The 22121-nt window shown below is 49.7% G+C and overlaps 1 protein-coding gene across 4 annotated transcripts in view; it reads right to left on the minus strand.

Moving 5' to 3' along the window:
* The window catches only part of PACS2 (phosphofurin acidic cluster sorting protein 2), a 161039-nt gene that overhangs the window by 50081 nt on the left and 88837 nt on the right, over positions 1-22121 (minus strand). For 2 of the 4 annotated variants that reach the window (XM_075329496.1, XM_075329495.1), the window contains exons 18-19: positions 18946-19056; positions 12276-12405 (exon numbers count right to left, since the gene is read on the minus strand). In XM_075329496.1, coding sequence (XP_075185611.1) covers positions 12276-12405; positions 18946-19056 — 241 coding nt within the window. Of the gene's footprint in view, positions 1-4652; positions 4704-12275; positions 12406-18945; positions 19057-22121 lie in introns of all 4 variants that reach the window. The other 2 variants (XM_075329494.1, XM_075329493.1) reach the window with 2 other exon arrangements.

The raw sequence follows: 22121 nt of genomic DNA on the forward strand, positions 1-22121 counted from the left end.
GTGTTCACTTAATAGCCAGTTTAGACAGCAAGATTGCATTTCCCATGGGCACAGATCGATGGGTAATAGATCTGTGCACACAAGCGGTCATTGTTCTCGGCAGCATGTTTACATGGGACGATGTGCTGCCGAGAACGATGATTTCTAATCAATTGTAAAGGGAGTCTATCAGCACAAAACTGTTTAAACCAAAGCACAGGCGCTCAGTGCACCCTAGGTGTGGCCAAACATTTAAGTGCACTTCCCCACTTACTTGTTTTTCCATCTATCTCTACCCTTCTCTGGCTCTGTAAAGCCAGATCTCCCAATAAAAGAAAGGGGATAAGAAATCAAGACCTGTGTGTCAACTTATAAAAGCTGTATCACACATACCTCAGTCAGGCTGTGATATGTGAAGAAATAACTTCTCATTTAGCAGAACGTGTTATCTCCAAGATCTACAGATCATCCCCCTCAATGTTTATTTGTTTTCCAGTTGGAAGCCATCACCCTCCATGCACTGCTATAAAGCTCAGACTGACAGAGGAGGGTGATGAAGCTGGAGATTTCTTTGTCAAGTACAACATGGATTAAAATATTTTGTCACGCATCACAGCAGGCAGCAGACTGAGGTATGTGTGATACAGCTCTAGTCAGTTGAAACTCAGGTTTTGGGAGCTGTACATCTTCAGTCTGCAGCCCGTACTGAGAAATGACTATGACAGGCTGCAGTTTGAAGTATGTCAGAAACACCAGTTTCTCTCATTCTTGGAGAACCCTTTTAATTCCACATTATAAAAAGGTTAAAAAAAAAAAAAAAAAAAAAATGAAAAAACTTTGTTCACCCCATGGGAAGACCAAAGGTTTGACAACAAAAAAAAACTAACTCAAATGTTGAAAAGCTCTAAATATTTGTTTTTCATGTGTTTGACTTTTCTACTCTATAATGGCTGTTCTACTATGAATTCTTTGATAAAATGGGTTGAATTTAATTTTATATAAAATTCTTTCCAATGAGCTATAATTATATAAACAATACTAGTATTATGAGCCATCAAACACCAAACATGAAGCTTTATTTTTAAAATGGCATTCACAATTTTAGCCACAGGTGTATCTACATTAAAGAGCCCCTCCAGTCCAGTATGAAAAATCTCCTGCCCATTCCGATCCATAATCTTGTCCTTAAAAAGGGGTTATCCGGCTTATTTTGCCTTTTTATTGTAATTTCACTATTTGGCTACATTGGGGCAGGTAAGTAGATAGTGACCACCTACCTGCCCTGCTGTCAGCCCCTCTCCCACGGCTCAGAGGGGTCATGTGACTGCCCCTGCCATGATTTTGCTGCTTCTTGTGACGTCACGTCAAGAGGGGCAGGAGTTTGTTGATGGGCATAACAGCCGACGACATGTTGCCGCCCTGCTGGGAGGGTACAGTGCGTCGGAGCCCCCACCCCCTCCCACACATTCTGTAGTGCAGTGGTGTCAAAGACACTGCCTGTAGGCTGCATGAGGCCCCTGATGCTGCTTGCGGCGCTCGCAGGCCCATGGCCCCCTTGCTGATCGCTGCCTGTGCTGGAGCCGCGTAGTCAGCGCTTTATATCAGAGGACAGATTCCCGGATGCTGCGCAGGACTGAGCTCTGGATACAGCTACTGCAATGATCAGCCGCCGGCCAATCAGAGGTCAGCAGCTGATCACTGGAGAAAGCTGTATACAGAGCTCAGCCCTGCGCAGCACCGAGGAATCTGTCCTCTGATATAAAGCGCTGTCAGCTGCGTCCCCTGCACCAGCAGCGTTCATCAAGGGGGCTGCGGCTGCAAGAAGCAAAAAGGCCACCAAGCAACGAGGAGAGGTGAGAAGGATTTGTCTTTGTTTTTTTGCTACGTGTGTGATGAATGCCACAATAGAGGACAATTCTACAGAAGAGGCCATTGCTACAAGAAGAGGACCCCAAGGGGACATTACTACAAGGTGAGCAGAAGAATGGAGCACAACACTATAGCATTGGCGTAATACTATAGGTTGAGCAGCAGTACGGGGCACAATACTATAGGATGGGCACAATACTATAGGATGACCAGAAGGATGGGGCGCAATACTATAGGATGGGCACAAGGATGGGGCCCAATACTATAGGATGGGCACAAGGATGGGGCGCAATACTATAGGATGGGCACAAGGATGGGGCGCAATACTATAGGATGGGCACAAGGATGGGGCACAATACTATAGGATGAGCAGACGGATGGGGCACAATACTATAGGATGGGCACAAGGATGGGGCACAATACTATAGGATGGGCGCAATACTATAGGATGGGCACAATACTATAGGATGGACAACGATGGGGCACAATACTATAGGATGGGCACAATACTATAGGATGGGCACAATACTATAGGATGGGCACAATACTATAGGATGGACACAATACTATAGGATGGACACAATACTATAGGATGGACACAATACTATAGGATGGACACAATACTATAGGATGGACACAATACTATAGGATGGACACAATACTATAGGATGAGAAGACGAATGGGGCACAATACTGTGGCATTAGCAGAGAAGAATGGGGCACAATACTGTGGCATTAGCAGAAGAATGGGGCACAATACTATAGGATGGGCACAATACTATAGGATGGGCACAATACTATAGGATGGGCACAATACTATAGGATGGGCACAATACTATAGGATGGGCGCAATACTATAGGATGGGCACAATACTATAGGATGGGCACAATACTATAGGATGGGCACAAGGATGGAGCACAATACCATAGGATGGGCACAAGGATGGGGCACAATACTATAGGATGGGCACAAGGATGGGGCACAATACTATAGGATGGGCACAAGAATGGGGCACAATACTATAGGATGGGCACAATACTATAGGATAGGCACAATACTATAGGATGGGCACAATACTATAGGATGGGCACAATACTATAGGATGGGCACAATACTATAGGATGGGCACAATACTATAGGATGGGTACAATACTATAGGATGGGCACAATACTATAGGATGGGCACAATACTATAGGATGGGCACAATACTATAGGATGGGCACAATACTATAGGATGGGCACAATACTATAGGATGGGCGCAATACTATAGGATGGGCACAATACTATAGGATGGGCACAATACTATAGGATGGGCACAAGGATGGAGCACAATACCATAGGATGGGCACAAGGATGGGGCACAATACTATAGGATGGGCACAAGGATGGGGCACAATACTATAGGATGGGCACAAGAATGGGGCACAATACTATAGGATGGGCACAATACTATAGGATAGGCACAATACTATAGGATGGGCACAATACTATAGGATGGGTACAATACTATAGCATGGGCACAATACTATAGGATGGGTACAATACTATAGGATGGGTACAATACTATAGCATGGGCACAATACTATAGGATGGACACAATACTATAGGATGGGCACAATACTATAGGATGGGCACAATACTATAGGATGGGCACAATACTATAGGATGGGCACAATACTATAGGATGGGCACAATACTATAGGATGGGCACAATACTATAGGATGGGCACAATACTATAGGATGGGCACAAGGATGGGGCACAATACCATAGGATGGGCACAAGGATGGGGCACAATACTATAGGATGGGCACAAGGATGGGGCACAATACTATAGGATGGGCACAAGAATGGGGCACAATACTATAGGATTGACAACGATGGGGCACAATACTATAGGATGGGCACAATACTATAGGATGGGCACAATACTATAGGATGGGCACAATACTATAGGATGGGCACAATACTATAGGATGGGCACAATACTATAGGATGGGTACAATACTATAGGATGGGTACAATACTATAGGATGGGTACAATACTATAGGATGAGAAGAATGGGGCGCAATACTATACGATGGGCATAATACTATAGGATGAGCAGAGGGATGGCCACAATACTATAGGATGGGCGCATTTATGACAAGATAGGCACAAGGATGGGGCACATTATCACATTATATGTGCCCATATTGTCCTGTGCTAGAGGTCAGTGCTGGGCAGACCACTGACAGCCAATGAGTGTGCAGAGGGCGGGGCTGGACAGTGAGGCCAGGCGGTGCCAGTTCTGACTGAGGTTTGGCATAGGAAAATTTTAAGTTTGGTTGAGCTTCAGGTAAATAAAGTGTCTGCAGAGAATAAAGGGATAATTCAAGAGGAACAAAAATCATAAACAAAAAAAATATAATGCAGGGGTGTTTTATATGACAATACAGCATAGATTAGCTTAAAACATTTTTATTTTTTTATTTTTTTTTAGAATTTCTGTCGGACAACTCCTTTAAGGTTAGTGAATATGGAAACCAATTATCAGGGGCAGAAAATTGCAAAAATCTATTCTACCATTCCTTGAAGGGTCTCATCAAAACCCCAATAAGTACATCATAGACGCAATACAACTCCTGACTAGGGCGATTTGTAGGAAAACGCCTGACTGCAGCTTCTGCGGGATACAAGGACTGGAATGGCGCTTTAAAGTACTGGAAATAGTAAAATAGAAAATGCATCTGCAGCAAAAGCTCGCATGTCATATTACACAAGGCATGAGGTGCAGCAAGAAGAAAGGAAAGCATGGTTACCCAGAGAGGACATGATACCTTAAGGCAAAATCAAAATGAAAACTTTTTTTCCTTTTGAGAAACCAACGATAAACGGAAATAAAAAATAATAAAAAAAAGAAAGAAAGTAGAAAGTTATATCACAACATCGATCATACGAATGCATTGTGCTTAGTAGCCGGATACCTCATAAAAAACAAAGCTAATTAGCAGTGAGACATGCTGCTTGTTCTGTGATGTAGCCTTGTATAGTCTTCAATAAAATGAGTGTACTACCCGACCTGTCTGATCTGTGCACAGCCCGGCATAGAGAGGGGAAGCCGAGCAGAATCATATATAGCTTTGTGAGAAAACATTCAGTACAACTTGCATTTTTGTCTTCTTTATATCCTTGATGTTTAAGAGTCCAGTGGGCGGTCCTACTCAGTGACTCATAGCCTCCTCTGCATATGTAGTCACACAGGGACCGCCCACTGGACTCAAACATACAAAAAACACATGTATCAAATAATGAGCAGATTTTTCGTATTGCAAGACGCACTTTTCCTCCCAAAAATTTGAGAGGAAAATGAAGGTTGTGTCTTACAATCTGAATGTAGCTGACTGTGAGGTGGAGAATAGGCGCTGTGCTAGGCTGCGGAGGGTGGGGGGGGGGGGGCTGTGCTAGGCTGCAAGGGGGGGGCTGTGCTAGGCTGCAAGGGGGGGGGCTGTGCTAGGCTGCGGAGGGTGGGGGGGGCTGTGCTAGGCTGCAAGGGGAGGGGCTGTGCTAGGCTGCAAGGGGGGGAGACTGTGCTAGGCTGCAAGGGGGGGGCTGTGCTAGGCTGCAAGGGGGGGGGCTGTGCTAGGCTGCAAGGGGGGGGCTGTGCTAGGCTGCAAGGGGGGGGCTGTGCTAGGCTGCGGCGGGACGGGGGCTGTGCTAGGCTGCAGGGGGGGGGCTGTGCTAGGCTGCAGGGGGGGGCTGTGCTAGGCTGCAGGGGGGGGGGGGGGGGGGCTGTGCTAGGCTGCAGGGAGGGGCTGTGCTAGGCTGCGGGGGGGGCCGTACTAGGCTACGGCGAGGGCTGGGTGATGCAGCGGGTGGTATGCTCTGTCAGCAGTGCGGGCTTCAAATAATGGCGCCCGGAGTCAGCGCGTCTGCAGATGGAGCTCTCAGCTTAAGATCTTATCTACGCACATGCCGCCTCCGGCCCACTGATCTTCCAGCAGCGGACTTCAGGAAAATGGCGCCCGGACATGGCGTGTGCGCAGATGAGATCTCGCCTTGTCATTGAGCCGAGAGCTCAATATGCGCATGCGCCAACTCTGGGTGCCATTTCTTTGAAGCCCACACCACCAACAGAGCATCTGTGACAACCACCGCACTGCCCCACACAGTCAGCACGGCACCCGCAGCCAACACAGCCCCCGCCACAGCGCCTGCAGTATCGCCCTACTCCAGCACCGCCCCTGCTTCCTGTGACCCTGCTCCACCACCGATGCCGCCCCTCTCCGGTAAGACACCACTGGAGTATAAGACAGACACCATTTTTTATACCTTTCTAAATTTGTGGTGCGTCTTATAATCCTGTGCATCTTCTAAAACGAAAGAAGGGAATTTTGTTTACTTACCGTAAATTCCTTTTCTTCTAGCTCTAATTGGGAGACCCAGACAATTGGGTGTATAGGCTATGCCTCCGGAGGCCGCACAAAGTATTACACTCAAAAGTGTTAAGCCCCTCCCCTTCTGCCTATACACCCCCCGTGCTCCCACGGGCTCCTCAGTTTTGGTGCAAAAGCAAGAAGGAGGAAAAAGAATTATAAACTGGTTTAAAGTAACTTCAATCCGAAGGAATATCGGAGAACTGAAACCATTCAACATGAACAACATGTGTACACAAAAAAACAGGGGCGGGTGCTGGGTCTCCCAATTAGAGCTAGAAGAAAAGGAATTTACGGTAAGTAAACAAAATTCCCTTCTTCTTTGTCGCTCTATTGGGAGACCCAGACAATTGGGACGTCCAAAAGCAGTCCCTGGGTGGGTAAAATAATACCTCGTAAGAGAGCCGTAAAAACGGCCTCTTCCTACAGGTGGGCAACCGCCGCCTGAAGGACTCGTCTACCTAGGCTGGCATCCGCCGAAGCATAGGTATGCACCTGATAGTGCTTCGTGAAAGTGTGCAGGCTCGACCAGGTAGCCGCCTGACACACCTGCTGAGCCGTAGCCTGGTGCCTCAAAGCCCAGGACGCGCCCACGGCTCTGGTAGAATGGGCCTTCAGCCCTGAGGGAACCGGAAGCCCAGCCGAACGGTAAGCTTCGATAATTGGCTCCTTGATCCACCGAGCCAGGGTTGATTTGGAAGCCTGTGACCCTTTACGCTGGCCAGCGACAAGGACAAAGAGTGCATCCGAGCGGCGCAGGGGCGCCGTACGAGAAATGTAGAGTCTGAGTGCTCTCACCAGATCTAACAAGTGCAAATCCTTTTCACATTGGTGAACTGGATGAGGACAAAAAGAAGGTAAGGAGATATCCTGATTGAGATGAAAGGGGGATACCACCTTAGGGAGAAATTCCGGAACCGGACGCAGAACCACCTTGTCCTGGTGAAACACCAGGAAGAGAGCTTTGCATGACAGTGCAGCTAGCTCAGACACTCTGTGAAGTGAAGTGACTGCTACTAGAAAAACCACTTTCTGCGAAAGGCGTGAGAGAGAAATATCCCTCATTGGCTCGAATGGTGGTTTCTGAAGAACCATCAGCACCCTGTTCAGATCCCAGGGTTCTAACGGCCGCTTGTAAGGAGGAACGATGTGACGAACCCCCTGCAGGAACGTGCGTACCTGTGGAAGTCTGGCTAGGCGCTTCTGGAAAAACACAGAGAGCGCTGAGACTTGTCCCTTAAGGGAGCCGAGCGACAAACCCTTTTCCAGTCCAGATTGAAGGAAGGACAGAAAAGTGGGCAAGGCCAAAGGCCAGGGAGAAAAACCCCCAGCAGAGCATCATGACAGGAAAATTTTCCACGTCCTGTGGTAGATCTTGGCGGACGTTGGTTTCCTAACCTGTCTCATAGTGGCAATGACCTCTTGAGATAATCCTGAAGACGCTAAGATCCAGGACTCAATGGCCACAGTGTCAGGTTGAGGGCCGCAGAATTCAAATGGAAAAACGGCCCTTGAGACAGCAAGTCTGGTCGGTCTGGTAGTGCCCACGTTTGGCCGACCGTGAGATGCCACAGATCCGGGTACCACGACCTCCTCGGCCAGTCTGGAGTGACGAGGATGGCGCAGCGGCAGTCGGCCCTGATCGTGCGTAACACTCTGGGCAACAGTGCCAGCGGAGGAAACACATAAGAGAGTTGAAACTGCGACCAATCCCGAACTAAGGCGTCTGCCGCCAGAGCTCTGTGATCGTGAGATCGTGCCATGAATGCCGTGACCTTGTTGTTGTGCCGGGACGCCATTAGGTCGACTTCCGGCCTCCCCCAGCGGCAACAGATCTCCTGAAACACGTCCGGGTGAAGGGACCATTCCCCTGCGTCCATGCCCTGGCGACTGAGAAAGTCTGCTTCCCAGTTTTCGACGCCCGGGATGTGAACTGCGGAGATGGTGGAGGCCGTGGCTTCCACCCACATCAAAATCCGCCGGACTTCCTGGAAGGCTTGTCGACTGCGTGTTCCGCCTTGGTGGTTGATGTAAGCCACCACTGTGGAGTTGTCCGCCTGAATTCGGATCTGCTTGCCTTCCAGCCACTGCTGGAACACGTTTAGGGCAAGATACACTGCCCTGATCTCCAGAACATTGATCTGAAGCGAGGACTCTTGCTGAGTCCACGTACCCTGAGCCCTGTGGCGGAGAAAGACTGCTCCCCACCCTGACAGACTCGCGTCCGTCGTGACCACCTCCCAGGATGGTGGTAGGAAGGATTTCCCATGCGATAAAGAAGTGGGAAGAAAGCCACCCCCGAAGGGAAGCTTTGGTTAGGATGTCCCAATGAAGAGGACGCAGGTGAAACTGCGCGAAAGGGACTGCCTCCATTGCTGCCACCATCTTCCCCAGGAAGTACATGAGGCCCCTCAAGGTGTGTGCCTGACCTTGAAGGAGAGATTGCACCCCTTTCTGTAGTGAACGCTGCTTGATCAGCGGAAGCTTCACTATCGCCGATAGGGTATGAAACTCCATGCCAAGATATGTCAGCGATTGGGCTGGTGTCAGATTTGACTTTGGAAAATTGATGATCCACTCGAAACTCTGGAGAGCCTCCAGAGAAGCGTCGGGACTGTGTTGGCATGCCTCTTGAGAGGGTGCCTTGATCAGCAGATCGTCCAAGTAAGGGATCACCGAGTGACCCTGAGAGTGGAGGACCGCTACTACGGGAGCCCTAACCTTGGTGAAAACCCGTGGGGCTGTAGCCAGGCCGAACTGCAGTGCCACGAACTGCAGGTGTTCGTCTCCTATGGTGAAGCGCAAGAAGCGTTGGTGCTCTGGAGCAACCGGTACGTGGAAATAAGCATCTTCGATATCGATCGATGCAAGGAAATCTCCTGGGGACATTGAGGCGATGACGTAGCGGAGGGATTCCATCCGGAACCATCTGGTCTTTACGTGTTTGTTGAGCAGTTACGGGTCCAGGACAGGACGGAAAGACCCGTCCTTCTTTGTAACCACAAACAGGTTGGTGGAAAAAACCTTGACCCTGTTGCTGAAGAGGAACAGGGACCACCACTCCTTCTGCCCTCAGAGTGCCCAGCGCCTGCAGAAGAGCCTTGGCTCGCTCGGGAGGCGGGGATGACCTGAAGAATCGAGTCGGGGGACGAGAGGCGAACTCTAACTTGTAACCGTGAGACAGAATGTCTCTCGCCCAACGGTCTTTTACCCTTGGCAGCCAGGTGTCGCAAAAGCGGGAGAGCCTGCCACCGACCGAGGATGCGGATTGAGGAGACCGAAAGCCATGAAGAAGCCGCTTTGGTAGCGGCACCTCCGGTGGTCTTTCAGGACGTGACTTAGACCGCCATGAATCGGAGTGCCCTTGATCTTTCTGAGGCCTTTTGGACGAGGAGAATTGGGACCTGCCCGCGCCCCGAAAGGACCGAAACCTCGACTGCCCCTTCCTCTGTTGGGGTATGTTCGGTTTGGGCTGGGGTAAGGATGTATCCTTTCCCTTGGATTGTTTGACGATTTCATCCAAACGTTCGCCAAACAATCGGTCGCCAGAAATTGGCAAACTGGTTAAGCGCTTTTTTGGAAGCAGAATCTGCCTTCCATTTCCGTAGCCACAAGGCCCTGTGGAGTACCACCGAATTGGCGGATGCAACCGCCGTACGGCTCGCAGAGACCAGGACAGCATTAATAGCGTAAGACGCAAATGCCGACGTCTGTGTGGCTGCGTCAATTTGCGCTTGACCTGCTGATAGCTTGTAGCACCCATACGGCTGCAAATGCTGGGGCAAAAGAAGCGCCGATAGCTTCATAGCTGGATTTCAACCAGAGCTCCATCTGCCTGTGAGTGGCATCTTTGAGTGAAGCCCCATCTTCCACTGCAAGTATGGATCTAGCCGCCAGGCTAGGATCCACCTTGGGACACTGAGTCCAACCTTTGACCACGTCAGGGGAACAGGATAACGTGTATCCTTAAGGCGCTTAGAAAAAAAAAACGCTTATCAGGACAGGCACGGTGATTCTGGACTGCCTCTCTGAAATCAGAGTGGTCCAGAAACATGCTCCGTGTACGCTTGGGAAACCTGAAACGGAATTTCTCCTGCTGAGAAGCTGACTCCTCCACTGGAGGAACTGAGGGAGAAATATCCAGCATTTGATTGATGGACGCAATAAGATCGTTCAATATGGCGTCCCCGTCAGGCGTATCAAGATTGAGAGCGGCCTCAGGATCAGAATCCTGATCAACTGTCTCCGCTTCATCAACCAGAGGTTCCCCCGCTGAGACCCTGACCAATATGAAGATGTCGAGGGGATTTCCCAGCGAGCTCGCTTAGTCGGTCAGGGGCTGGGGTCTGTATCAGAGACCTCACTCTGGGATCTATGAGACACCCCGGGGGGACCTTGCTGGTCCAACTGAGGGGGGCCAGGGAGCAATGATTCAACAGTGCCCCTGTGCTGGTCTGGATTGCTCAGTGGATCCTGCCGGTAGCGGGGTCGTACATGCGGCGCAGGCAGCATAGTAAGCCTGTGTTTGGCACTCCTGCCTTTTATGGGCGCCATGCTGTTGTCTTCCCTGAGCAACACAATATATATATCCAGAACCAACTGTGCACCATACAGTGTAAAGTATATCGTATAAACATATAATTTAAAATTACACTCCTGCAGAAATGTGGCTAGCACCACAGATGCTGCATGCCCCCCGCTTAAAGCGGTTGTGAGGCCACCAGGGTCCCTGCCTGGGTCTGTCAGAATTTGTCCCCCTCTGCAGCGTTCAAGGAGCTGACAGGAATGCGTCCTGAGGAGAGGAGGGAGCCGTGGGCGTGGCTCAGAAAGTGCGGGAGCTGGTGCCTGCACTGTGCACAGTGAGGGGAGTGGAGTATGCAAAGCATGCTCCAGCCCTCAGTGCTGCTCGTCCTGTGCAGCGTCCCGCCCTTCCCCTGCCTGTCAGGGCTGTGGGCGGGAGGAAGAAAGACTAGGCCGCAAAAAGCCGGGGACTCGAGTAATAAACGCGGCCGCCGTAAAAGCGCGGCCGCGTGGAAGTCCCCGGCGCACTACAAGTCCCAGCCGCGCCTCAGTGTTAAACATGGCGGCGGCGGTCAGCGCGGCAGTCTCCCTACATAAACACACTCAGCGATGCTGAGTGTGTAATGGCACATTAACCCGGTCAGCGCCGCGGTCCCCGGTGCACTAGCACACCCAGCAATGCTGGAGTGTTGCTGTGCTCGGTCCCCACGGGGACACAGAGTACCTCCAAGTAGCAGGGCCATGTCCCTGAACGATACCCGGCTCCTATCCATCAGGCTCCCAGGAGTTGTGGATGAAGCACGGTCTCAGTGCCTGGAGACCGATAGGATCCCACTTCCACCAGAGCCCTGAGGGGGATGGGGAAGGAAAACAGCATGTGGGCTCCAGCCTCCGTACCCGCAATGGATACCTCAACCTTACAACACCACCGACAAGAGTGGGGTGAGAAGGGAGCATGCTGGGGGCCCTATATGGGCCCACTTTTCTTCCATCCGACATAGTCAGCAGCTGCTGCTGACCAATCTGTGGAGCTGTGCGTGCATGTCTGACCTCCTTCGCACAAAGCAAAAAACTGAGGAGCCCGTGGGAGCACGGGGGGTGTATAGGCAGAAGGGGAGGGGCTTAACACTTTTAAGTGTAATACTTTGTGCGGCCTCCGGAAGCATGGCCTATACACCCAATTGTCTGGGTCTCCCAATAGAGCGACAAAGAAAATACGTTTGGGTTTACTAACTTTTCTATGGGTTAAAAATGCCTAAAAATATAAAAACAATAATAACAAACAATAATAAAACAAAAAACACTGATCCCATACAGCAATTGTTAGGCAATGGATCAAGTAATACACAAAGTCCTGCCGTAGAGCTCTTATATGAAGTGTACACCATTTGCCCACATCTAGTCGTATGGTGGTACTGGAGAGAGAAAAGCTGGAAAATGGGGCACATTACCGATGCTTGAATTAATAAGTCCACACCCACAGTATACCTTTTCTGTTTGTAAGTCAGCATGGCCTCTGCTATGGGCAGCTGATGGGCGCAGTTTGCTCCGGCGATGTACTGCGTGACACGTGAAACCACATCGGGAGGCTCCTGTATTGTGGACAGCAGGGAAACATCTGCAAAGATAAAGATGATTTAACTTCTGGCACGTTCCGCTTCATTTTTACATAGTGGCTATCCACAGGACAAATTTAGGATTGGAGGGTGCCAGGCTGGCCCGGGTGAGGAAAGATGAAAGCCACTCTTTAGCTCTTTTCTTGCATTGGGAATGTTATAGGAGAGAAAATTCTTCATGTTTTGTGCTTAAAGGGCATCTGTCAGTGGGATCATCCCTCCTAAGCCGTCTATATGGGCATGTAGGTCACAGGAAACTGACTAAAAAGACACCTTGATATCTGTGATCCGATGTTTTATTCCCAAGAAATCCCTGTTTTTAAAAATTATGTAAATGAGGTGTTTAGATCTCCCTGAGAATCTGTCTCCAATGCCCCGCCCATAACTATTACCAGCTCATTTACATATTAAGAAAAAGGTGGATTTCTCAGGAATAAGACATCGGACCGAAGATATTAAGGTGTCATTTTACTCAGTTGTCCTTGACCTACCTGTCCATATAGATGGCTTAGGAGGGTTGATCCTCCTGACGGACACCCTTTAAAGTGACCCTCTGTGTTTACATAAAAAATAGCTGGGGAATGCTCATATTGGCGATACTGAGACTGCAAAAAGAAGGGAATTTTGTTACTTACCGTAAATTCCTTTTCTTCTAGCTCCTATTGGGAGACCCAGACGATTGGGTGTATAGCTACTGCCTCCGGAGGCCACACAAAGCATTACACTAAAAAGTGTAAGGCCCCTCCCCTTCTGGCTATACACCCCCCGTGGGATCACGGGCTGCTCAGTTTTAGTGCTAAAGCAAGAAGGAGGAAAGCCAATAACTGGTTTAAACAAATTCACTCCGAAGTAACATCGGAGAACCGAAAACCGTTCAACATGAACAACATGTGTACCCGAACAAACCAAAAATCCCGAAGGAAACAGGGCGGGTGCTGGGTCTCCCAATAGGAGCTAGAAGAAAAGGAATTTACGGTAAGTAACAAAATTCCCTTCTTCTTCGGCGCTCCATTGGGAGACCCAGACGATTGGGACGTCCAAAAGCAGTCCCTGGGTGGGTAAAGAAATACCTCATGTTAGAGCTGCAAAGACAGCCCTCCCCTACGGGGAGGCAACTGCCGCCTGCAGGACTCTTCTACCTAGGCTGGCGTCCGCCGAAGCATAGGTATGCACATGAAATGTTTGGTGAAAGTGTGCAGACTCGACCAGGTAGCTGCCTGGCACACCTGTTGAGCCGTAGCCTGGTGTCGTAATGCCCAGGACGCACCCACGGCTCTGGTAGAATGGGCCTTCAGCCCTGATGGAACCGGAAGCCCAGCAGAACGGTAGGCTTCAAAAATTGGTTCTTTGATCCATCGAGCCAGGGTGGACTTGGAAGCCTGCGACCCTTTGCGCTTACCAGCGACCAGGACAAAGAGTGCGTCTGAGCGGCGCAGTGGCGCCGTGCGGGAAATGTAGATTCTGAGTGCTCTCACCAGATCTAACAAATGCAAGTCCTTTTCATACCGATGAATTGGATGAGGACAAAAGGAAGGTAAGGAGATATCCTGATTGAGATGAAAAGAGGATACCACCTTAGGGAGAAACTCCTGAATCGGGCGCAGTACTACCTTGTCCTGGTGAAACACCAGGAAGGGAGCTTTGGATGACAGCGCTGCCCGTTCGGACACCGTCCGAAGAGACGTGACCGCTACTAGAAAAGGCCACTTTCTGTGAGAGGCGAGAAAGTGAAACATCCCTCAGAGGCTCAAAGGACGGCTTCTGGAGAGCAACCAGTACCCTGTTTAGATCCCATGGATCTAACAGCCGCTTGTACGGAGGGACGATATGACAACCCCCTTCAGGAACGTGCGTACCTGAGGAAGGCGTGCTAGACGCTTCTGAAAAAAACAGCGATAGAGCTGAGACTTGCCCTTTGAGGGAGCCGAGCGATAAGCCCTTTTCCAACCCAGATTGCAGGAAGGAAAGAAAAGTAGGCAATGCAAATGGCCAGGGTGACACTCCCTGTGCAGAGCACCAGGATAAGAAAATCTTCCACGTTCTGTGGTAGATCTTAGCAGACGTGGGCTTTGTAGCCTGTCTCATGGTGGCAACGACCCCTTGAGATAATCCTGAAGACGCTAGGATCCAGGACTCAATGGCCACCCAGTAAGGTTCAGGGCCGCAGAATTCTGATGGAAAAAACGGCCCTTGTGACAGTAAGTCTGGCAGCGCCCACCGACCGTGAGATGCCACAGATCCGGGTACCACGACCTCCTCGGCCAGTCTGGGGCGACGAGTATGACGCGGCGGCAATCGGACCGGATCTTGCGTAGCACTCTGGGCAAGAGTGCCAGAGGGGGAAACACATCGGGGAGCTGGAACTGCGACCAATCTTGCACTAAGGCGTCTGCCGCCAGCGCTCTTTGATCGCGAGACCGCGCTATGAAGGTCGGGACCTTGTTGTTGTGCCGAGACGCCATGAGGTCGACATCCGGCAGTCCCTAGCGGCTACAGATTTCCTGACACCCTTCCGGGTGCAGAGGCCATTCCCCTGCGTCCACGCCCTGGCGACTGAGGAAGTCTGCTTCCCAGTTTTCTACGCCCGGGATGTGAACTGCGGATATGATGGATGCTCTGTCTTCCACCCGCATCAGAATCCGCCGGACTGCCTGGTAGGCTTGGCGATGCGTGTTCCGCCTTGGTGGGTGATGAATGCCACCGCTGTGGAATTGTCCGACTGAATTCGGATCTGTTTTCCTTCCAGCCAGTGCTGGAAGGCTTGCAGGGCCAGATACACTGCCCAGATTTCCAGAAGATTGATCTGAAGGATGGACTCCTCTGAGGAGAGTCCTTGACCGTCTGAGAAGGGAGACGTTCCTGTCTCGGGACGTCGACTTCCTATTGAAGTGGACGCAGATGAAACTGCGCGACAGTGACTGCCTCTGCATGAGGCGTCTTAAGGGGTGTGACTGGCCTGGAAGGAGAGACTGCACCCCCGTCTGTAGTGAACGCCGCTTGTCCAGCGGAAGCTGCACTATCGCTGAGGGAGCGTGAAACTCCATGCCCAGATATGTCAGCGATTGGGTCGGTGTCAGATTTAACCTTGAAATTTTGATGATCCACCCGAAACTCTGGAGAGTCTCCAGCGCCACGTTCGGGCTGTGTTGGCATGCCTCTTGAGAGGGTGCCTTGACAAGTAGATCGTCCAAGTAAGGGATCACAGAGTGACCCTGAGAGTGCAGGACTGCTCCCACTGCTGCCCTGAACTTGGTGAAAACCCGTAGGGCTGTCGCCAGACCGAAGGGCAGGGCTACGAACTGAAGATGCTCGTCTTCATAATGAACCGTAGCAAACGCTGGTGCTCTGGAGCAATCGGCACGTGAAGATAAGCATCCTGATGTCTTATTGATGCTAGGAAATCTCCTTGAGACATTGAGGCAATGACGGAGCGGGGGGTTTCATCCGGAAGCGCCTGGCTTTCACGTGCTTGTTGAGCAGATTTAGGTCCAGAACGGAACGGAAAGAGCCATCCTTTTCTGGCACCCCAATCAGATTGGAGGAAAAACCGTGTCTTGTTCCTGAAGAGGAACCGGGATTACCACTCCTTCTGCCCGCCGAAGAGCACCGGCTCGGTGGGGAGGTGGGGAAGTTCTGAAGAATCGAGTCGGAGGACGAGAACAGAACTCTATCCTGTGTACATGAGACACAATGTCTCTCACCCTCCGGTCTGTGACCTGTGGCAGCTAAATGTCGCCAATGCGGGACAGTCTGCCATCAACCGCGGATGCGGAGAGAGAGATCTGAAAGTCATGAGGAGACCGCCTTGGTAGCGGTTCCTCCCTTTTGAGCCCTTTTGGACAAGGACAATTGGGACCTGCCCGAGCCTGGGAAGGACCGAAACCTCGACTGTCCCTCTAGGACAGCATTAATAGGGTAAGTCGCAATGCAGACATTTGGAGGTTAAGGACGCCACCTGCGGCACAGATGTACATGTGCTCAAGACCAGCTGCGCAAGACCAGCTGAAATAACTTAGAGTGCCCATACGGCTGCGAATGCCGGAGCAACCGACACGCCGATAGCTTCATAGACAGATTTCAACCCGAGGTCCATCTGTCTGTCAATGGCATCTTTAAGTGAAGTCCCATCTCCACTGCAACTATGGCTCTAGCCGCAAGCCTGGAGATTGGGGGATCCACCTTTGGACCCTGGGTCCAGCGCTTGACCACGTCAGGGGGAAAGGGAGAACGTGTATCCTTAATACGTTTGGAGAAACGCTTATCTGGTAAGCGTGGTGTTTCTGGACTGCTTCTCTGAAGACAGCGTGGCCAGAAAAATACTTAATATACGCTTGAGATACTGAAATGGGATTTCTCCTGCTGTGAAGCTGACTCCTCCATTGGAGGAGCTGAGGGAGAAATATCCAACATTCCATTGATGGACGCTATAAGATCATTCACTATGGCGTCACCATCCGGTGTATCCGGATTGAGAGCGGTGTCAGGATCAAAGTCCTGATCAGCTACGTCTGCCTCATCATACAGAGAGTCCTCCTGGGACCCCCCCGGAGCACTGATTATGTTCCAAATGAGGGTGGCCAGGGAGCATTGATCAAGATTGCCCATGGCCTGTCTGGACTGCAAAGTCTCTCTCCTATGACAATCTATCAGCCGAAACTGCAACTCCGTCCCTGTCCCTGGACAGGATTCACAGGTGGTTCCTTTGGCCACCTCTAGTAGAGACTCCGGCTGACCAAATGCTACAGGGGAGCATTGCACACAATGGGGGTCAGTGCCGTTGGAACAGAATCACATGCAGTAAAGGCAGCATAGAAAGCCTATGTTGCTTTTTTGCTGCTGCAGTCTAGCCATCTAGGAGTATATAGCCAAGAATAGCGACCGTACAGTGCAATGTATAGCATACAAGCATAAAGTACAAATGAACACTTCAGCACATGCAATACAAGGAGCATAGAAAGCCTGTGCCTTGGCACCCCTGCTTTTTTGCTGCTGTAGCCTAGTCATCTAGGAGAATATAGCCATGAATAGCGACCGTACAGTGCAATGTATAGCATACAAGCATAAGTACAAATGAACACTTCAGCACATGCAATACAAGCAGCATAGAAAGCCTGTGCCTTAGCACCCTTGCTTTTTGCTGCTGATGTCTCGCCATCTAAGAGGGCATATAGCCCATCATAGCGACATATGCAGTGTAAGCATAAAATACAAATGGACACAGCGGTATTTAGTGGGGTCAGCACTTCAGGTGCTGCTTACCGCCCGCCTATAGGCGGGTGTGTGGTCGCCATAGTCCAGTGACTGGTTTGCCCAGAGCCTGTCTCCGTTCTAGCTCGGACTGCAGGAATGGCTGCCGGCGTCTTCTCCAGCTCGTGTGCAGAGGGGCGGGCCGTGGGCGTGCCCCAGGCAAGAGCGGGAAACCGGCGTCCCACAGTGTGCAGTGAAGGGGGCTGGAGAATGCAAAGCAGACTCCAGCCCTCGGCGCTGATGTTCTATACAGCGTCCCGCCTCTCCCCTGACTGGCAGGGCTGGGGGCGGGAACGAAGTGAAAACTAGGCCGCAAAGCCGGGGACTCGAGTAATAAGCGCGGCCGTCCTATGTGCACGGCCAGCGCGGAAGTCCCCGGCGCACCACAAGTCCCAGCCGCGCCTACAGTGTAAAAAACACCCAGCAGCGGCCGGCGCGGCAGTTCCCAATACATAAATTCACTCAGCAAAGCTGCAGTGAATAATAGCACGAGCGCTCCGCGCTGTTGTCCCCGGCGCACTAACACTCCCAGCAATGCTGGTGTGTGTGTGCGCGATGTGTACGGAGACACAGAGTACCTGAATGTTGCAGGGCCTTGTCCCTGAACGGTACCCAGCTCCTTATCCAGCAGGTTCAATGGGTCTGTGGACGGAGCCCGGCCTCAGGGCTTGGAGGCCGGTAAGATCCCACTTCCTCAGAGCCCCTCAGGGGGATGGGGAAGGAAAACAGCATGTGGGCTCCAGCCTCCGTACCCGCAATGGGTACCTCAACCTTACAAACCGCAAGTGGGGTGAGAAGGGAGCATGCTGGGGGCCCTATATGGGCTCTCTTTTCTTCCATCCGAGATAGTCAGCAGCTACTGCTGACTAAACAGTGGAGCTATGCGTGGATGTATGACCTCCTTCGCACACAAAGCTTGAAAACTGAGCAGCCCGTGATCCCACGGGGGGTGTATAGCCAGAAGGGGAGGGGCCTTACACTTTTTAGTGTAATGCTTTGTGTGGCCTCCGGAGGCAGTAGCTATACACCCAATCGTCTGGGTCTCCCAATGGAGCGCCGAAGAAAAACAACGTAAATCTGAGCATTTGATGGTCCTACTAAAAGATAAAGACTGGCATTGGAGAAGTGCTGTTGTCTTTTTCTTCTACACGTGCTACTAAAAGAGAAAGAGCCTGGGTATCTGCAGCACCATAAGAGAAAAGGAGGGCGGCAGGTACAATATAGAACCCAAGGCTTGGTTTAAGGTTTTTGTTTTTTGTTGTTTTTTGTGTTGTAGAATAAGCCTGTTTTAATACCTGATGTTTGTGCATCCAGTTTTGTGAACAGTTCCCTCCACGCTGAATCCTGGAAAAGGATGTTGTATTTGTAGTCCACAGTGCCGAGGTATTTGGCTACGGGATTGGAGCCTACAAGAGATAAACATGTATTCACTGTAGAAGCGTAATTGTCTAACCCCGGAGCATAAATAGTCGGGTAGATGAGAGATCAGCCTGGACTGGAGACTCATCAGATTTCACGGAGTCTTATTACCTCATCTCTTAAGGGTCTTTTACACTGGGCAGTGAATGACAGAAGGATCCCAGTAAACGAGCAAAAATTTGGGAGGAAAATGAGAGGTGCGTCTTAAAATCCGAATATAGCTTACCGGGAGGTGGAGAATGGGCACTATGCTGGCTGCGGTTGGGGCTGTGCAGGCTGCGGTTGGGGCTGTGCAGGCTACGTTGGAGCCAGATTGAACACAAACTTGACACCGTTTTACCGGCCAAGGATGAAGTGAATTAATACAATATCATCAATGAAAAAATGTATTTTATTATTAAAAAACTCACAAATATACACTTTCAAACAAGAGAGCCACCTGGGGGGCACATGGTTCCAGATTATCTACATATCATATCATTCCTATACATATATATACCATATCAAGGTTAACTCCAAGAAACTGGATAATTGCACTCAATATTTATACATAAATACTTATTCAAATTTAAGAGTCGCATCCAGAGTCTGTTTACATTAACCTACAGTGTATAACAAAGATTGATTGCAAGCAGTCCTCAATTACTCATTCAGACATATGTAACTACTTTTAGTACGCATGTCACCGCTGCTGCCCAATCTATATAAACAACTACTTTTCTTTGCCTTCATCAGCGCAAAAAAATGAGGTAGAAAAGTATAGATTCCTCTAACATTATATTAGGGCTATCATACGCACAGCTGAATTGTCCACCAATACATCAATATCAGCATCGCCTGATTTATATATAAAACACTATTCAACTGCTGCGTCTCCGTCATCAAATGACTGATCCCCACAAATCACGCTGATGATGCAAGGGCACTCTTACCCATGGATAGTATAACATATGATAGGGCAAACCAGTAGTGACAAGCGTTACAAATAGATTATTGAGATACACTTACAACAGGTGAAATTTAAGGATAGATACTTACATTATTAACTGATTTGTCTGGCCATGCGACCCTCGGCCATTAAATATTTGGGTATTTCAATCCCAGCGGACCTCTCCAAACTATATACACTTAATCACTTACCACTACTAGAAGGTACAATCAAGAACTTAAAGTCTTACGGGGGACTGAAATTGTCTTGGATGGGCAGGATGAATGTCCTTGAAATGGATATCCTGCCACGCTTTTTGTACTACTTTCAAACCATCCCCATTTCTCCTCCCAGTAGTTTTTTTTTGTACCCTTCAATCTGCTATTATTCGATTCATATGGGGTAAAATTAAACCAAGAATCAACTTACGCACTCTTACTCTTCCAGGGGAGTGTGGAGGAGCAGGCCTTCCTAACTTCAGTCTACATGCCGGCTGCAGCCTTGACCCGTATATTAGACTGGCATTTCAACAGGGACTCTAAGCAATGGATACAGGTAGAGCAAGAAGGACTGGAGATCCCTCTCAAACACCTCCCTTGGATACCTCCTTCAGATCTTCCTAACGTAGCGAAGCTTTCAGATTTTACCAAAGAAACGCTCAAAGTTAGTCACAGAGTATCCAAAAAAATGTCCCCTCCACAACTAGTTAGTCCCCTTGCTTCCTTATTCTATACTCCATCATTTCGCCCTGGATATAAACAGAGAAACTACTTCGGCTGGAGGGCGGAGGAAGACATCCGCTTGGGACACATACTGATTGATGGTAAATTACCCTCATTCCAAACCTTTCGGACACAACTCCCGTCTAGAAGTTCACAATGGTTGGAGTTCCTCCAACTACGGGCATTTGTCTCTCCGGGGAGAACAGTCGGTCGAGTCCGGGGCACTTGTAGTGCCTTTGAGGAACTGTTTACTAAAAACATCCCGCCTGAACACACAGTCTCCCTTCTGTACGGTATTCTTATCAGAGTTGGGGTCTCACGTAAACGAGGCTACCAATTGGCTTGGGAAAAGGAGCTGAAGCAACACTTCTCTCCCGATGAGTGGAAGAAATGTTTCTTATTTACTCATAAATTGTCAGTCCCGTGCTCTGCAGGGGAGAAAAATTTTAAGATTTTGACACGTTGGTACCAGTTTCCGTCTAAACTACATATTATATTCCCTTCGGTGTCTGCGATGTGCTGGAGATGTGGGCAAGACGTGGCCCATTGACACATATCTGGTGGTAGTGTGATGGAATAAAACAGTTTTGGGGAAAAGTCCTTGCTAACGATCAGCTTATAACTGGGAACGCAGTGGATAACTGTCCCAAGATAGTCCTCCTCTCTATGTTACCACACTCAATCGCTTATCATAAGAGAGACATACTCCGCTTCTGCCTGGCGGCGGCGCGCTCCGTCATACCTAGGTACTGGAAGTCCTCCACAATCCCTCCTATCTCGGAGTGGTACTCTGAAATGGCAAACATATATAGGATGGAGGAGCTCTCTGCCGACATTGCGGGTACTAGAGACAAATTTTGCAGGACCTGGGGAGAATGGATCCTATTTAAAGATTCTTCAGATTTTGTTAAACTGTTTTGATGGATCCATAACATCTTATTAAATTGGTGGAGTAAAGCATGGTCAGGGATGAACCGGACAAGAATGTAGGATCACCTGATTCTCAGACGACAGAGCGCCCCTCCCCCACCCTAATCAAATCGAATTACCCACCCCTTTCCCTTGTGTGTCTGCCTTCGTCTTCCCAGCTTACTCACACTGCTACCTACCTCCCCCACACTTCCCCTTCTGATTCTCCTCCCTCCTCCCCCCTTTCTTTCCTTTTTCTTCTCTATCTCTCTTCTGTTCTCCTCCCCTTTTCCTGGGTTCTCGTCGGAATCCAATTTGAAGATGTTTATTGAGGTTTATAGATGAAAAGTGTTCATTATTCGGTCAAATTGTAAAAACCTGATTTCTTTACTATGCAATTTATAAAAAGTTTGACATGTCAGTCATTCAGTTTCACATGCTGTATATGTATAATATGTTTACAATAAAAATAGATTGAACATAAGCTTATTAC

The sequence above is a fragment of the Anomaloglossus baeobatrachus genome, chromosome 12 (assembly GCF_048569485.1).
Source record: "Anomaloglossus baeobatrachus isolate aAnoBae1 chromosome 12, aAnoBae1.hap1, whole genome shotgun sequence".
Classification (NCBI taxonomy): Eukaryota; Metazoa; Chordata; class Amphibia; order Anura; family Aromobatidae; genus Anomaloglossus; species Anomaloglossus baeobatrachus.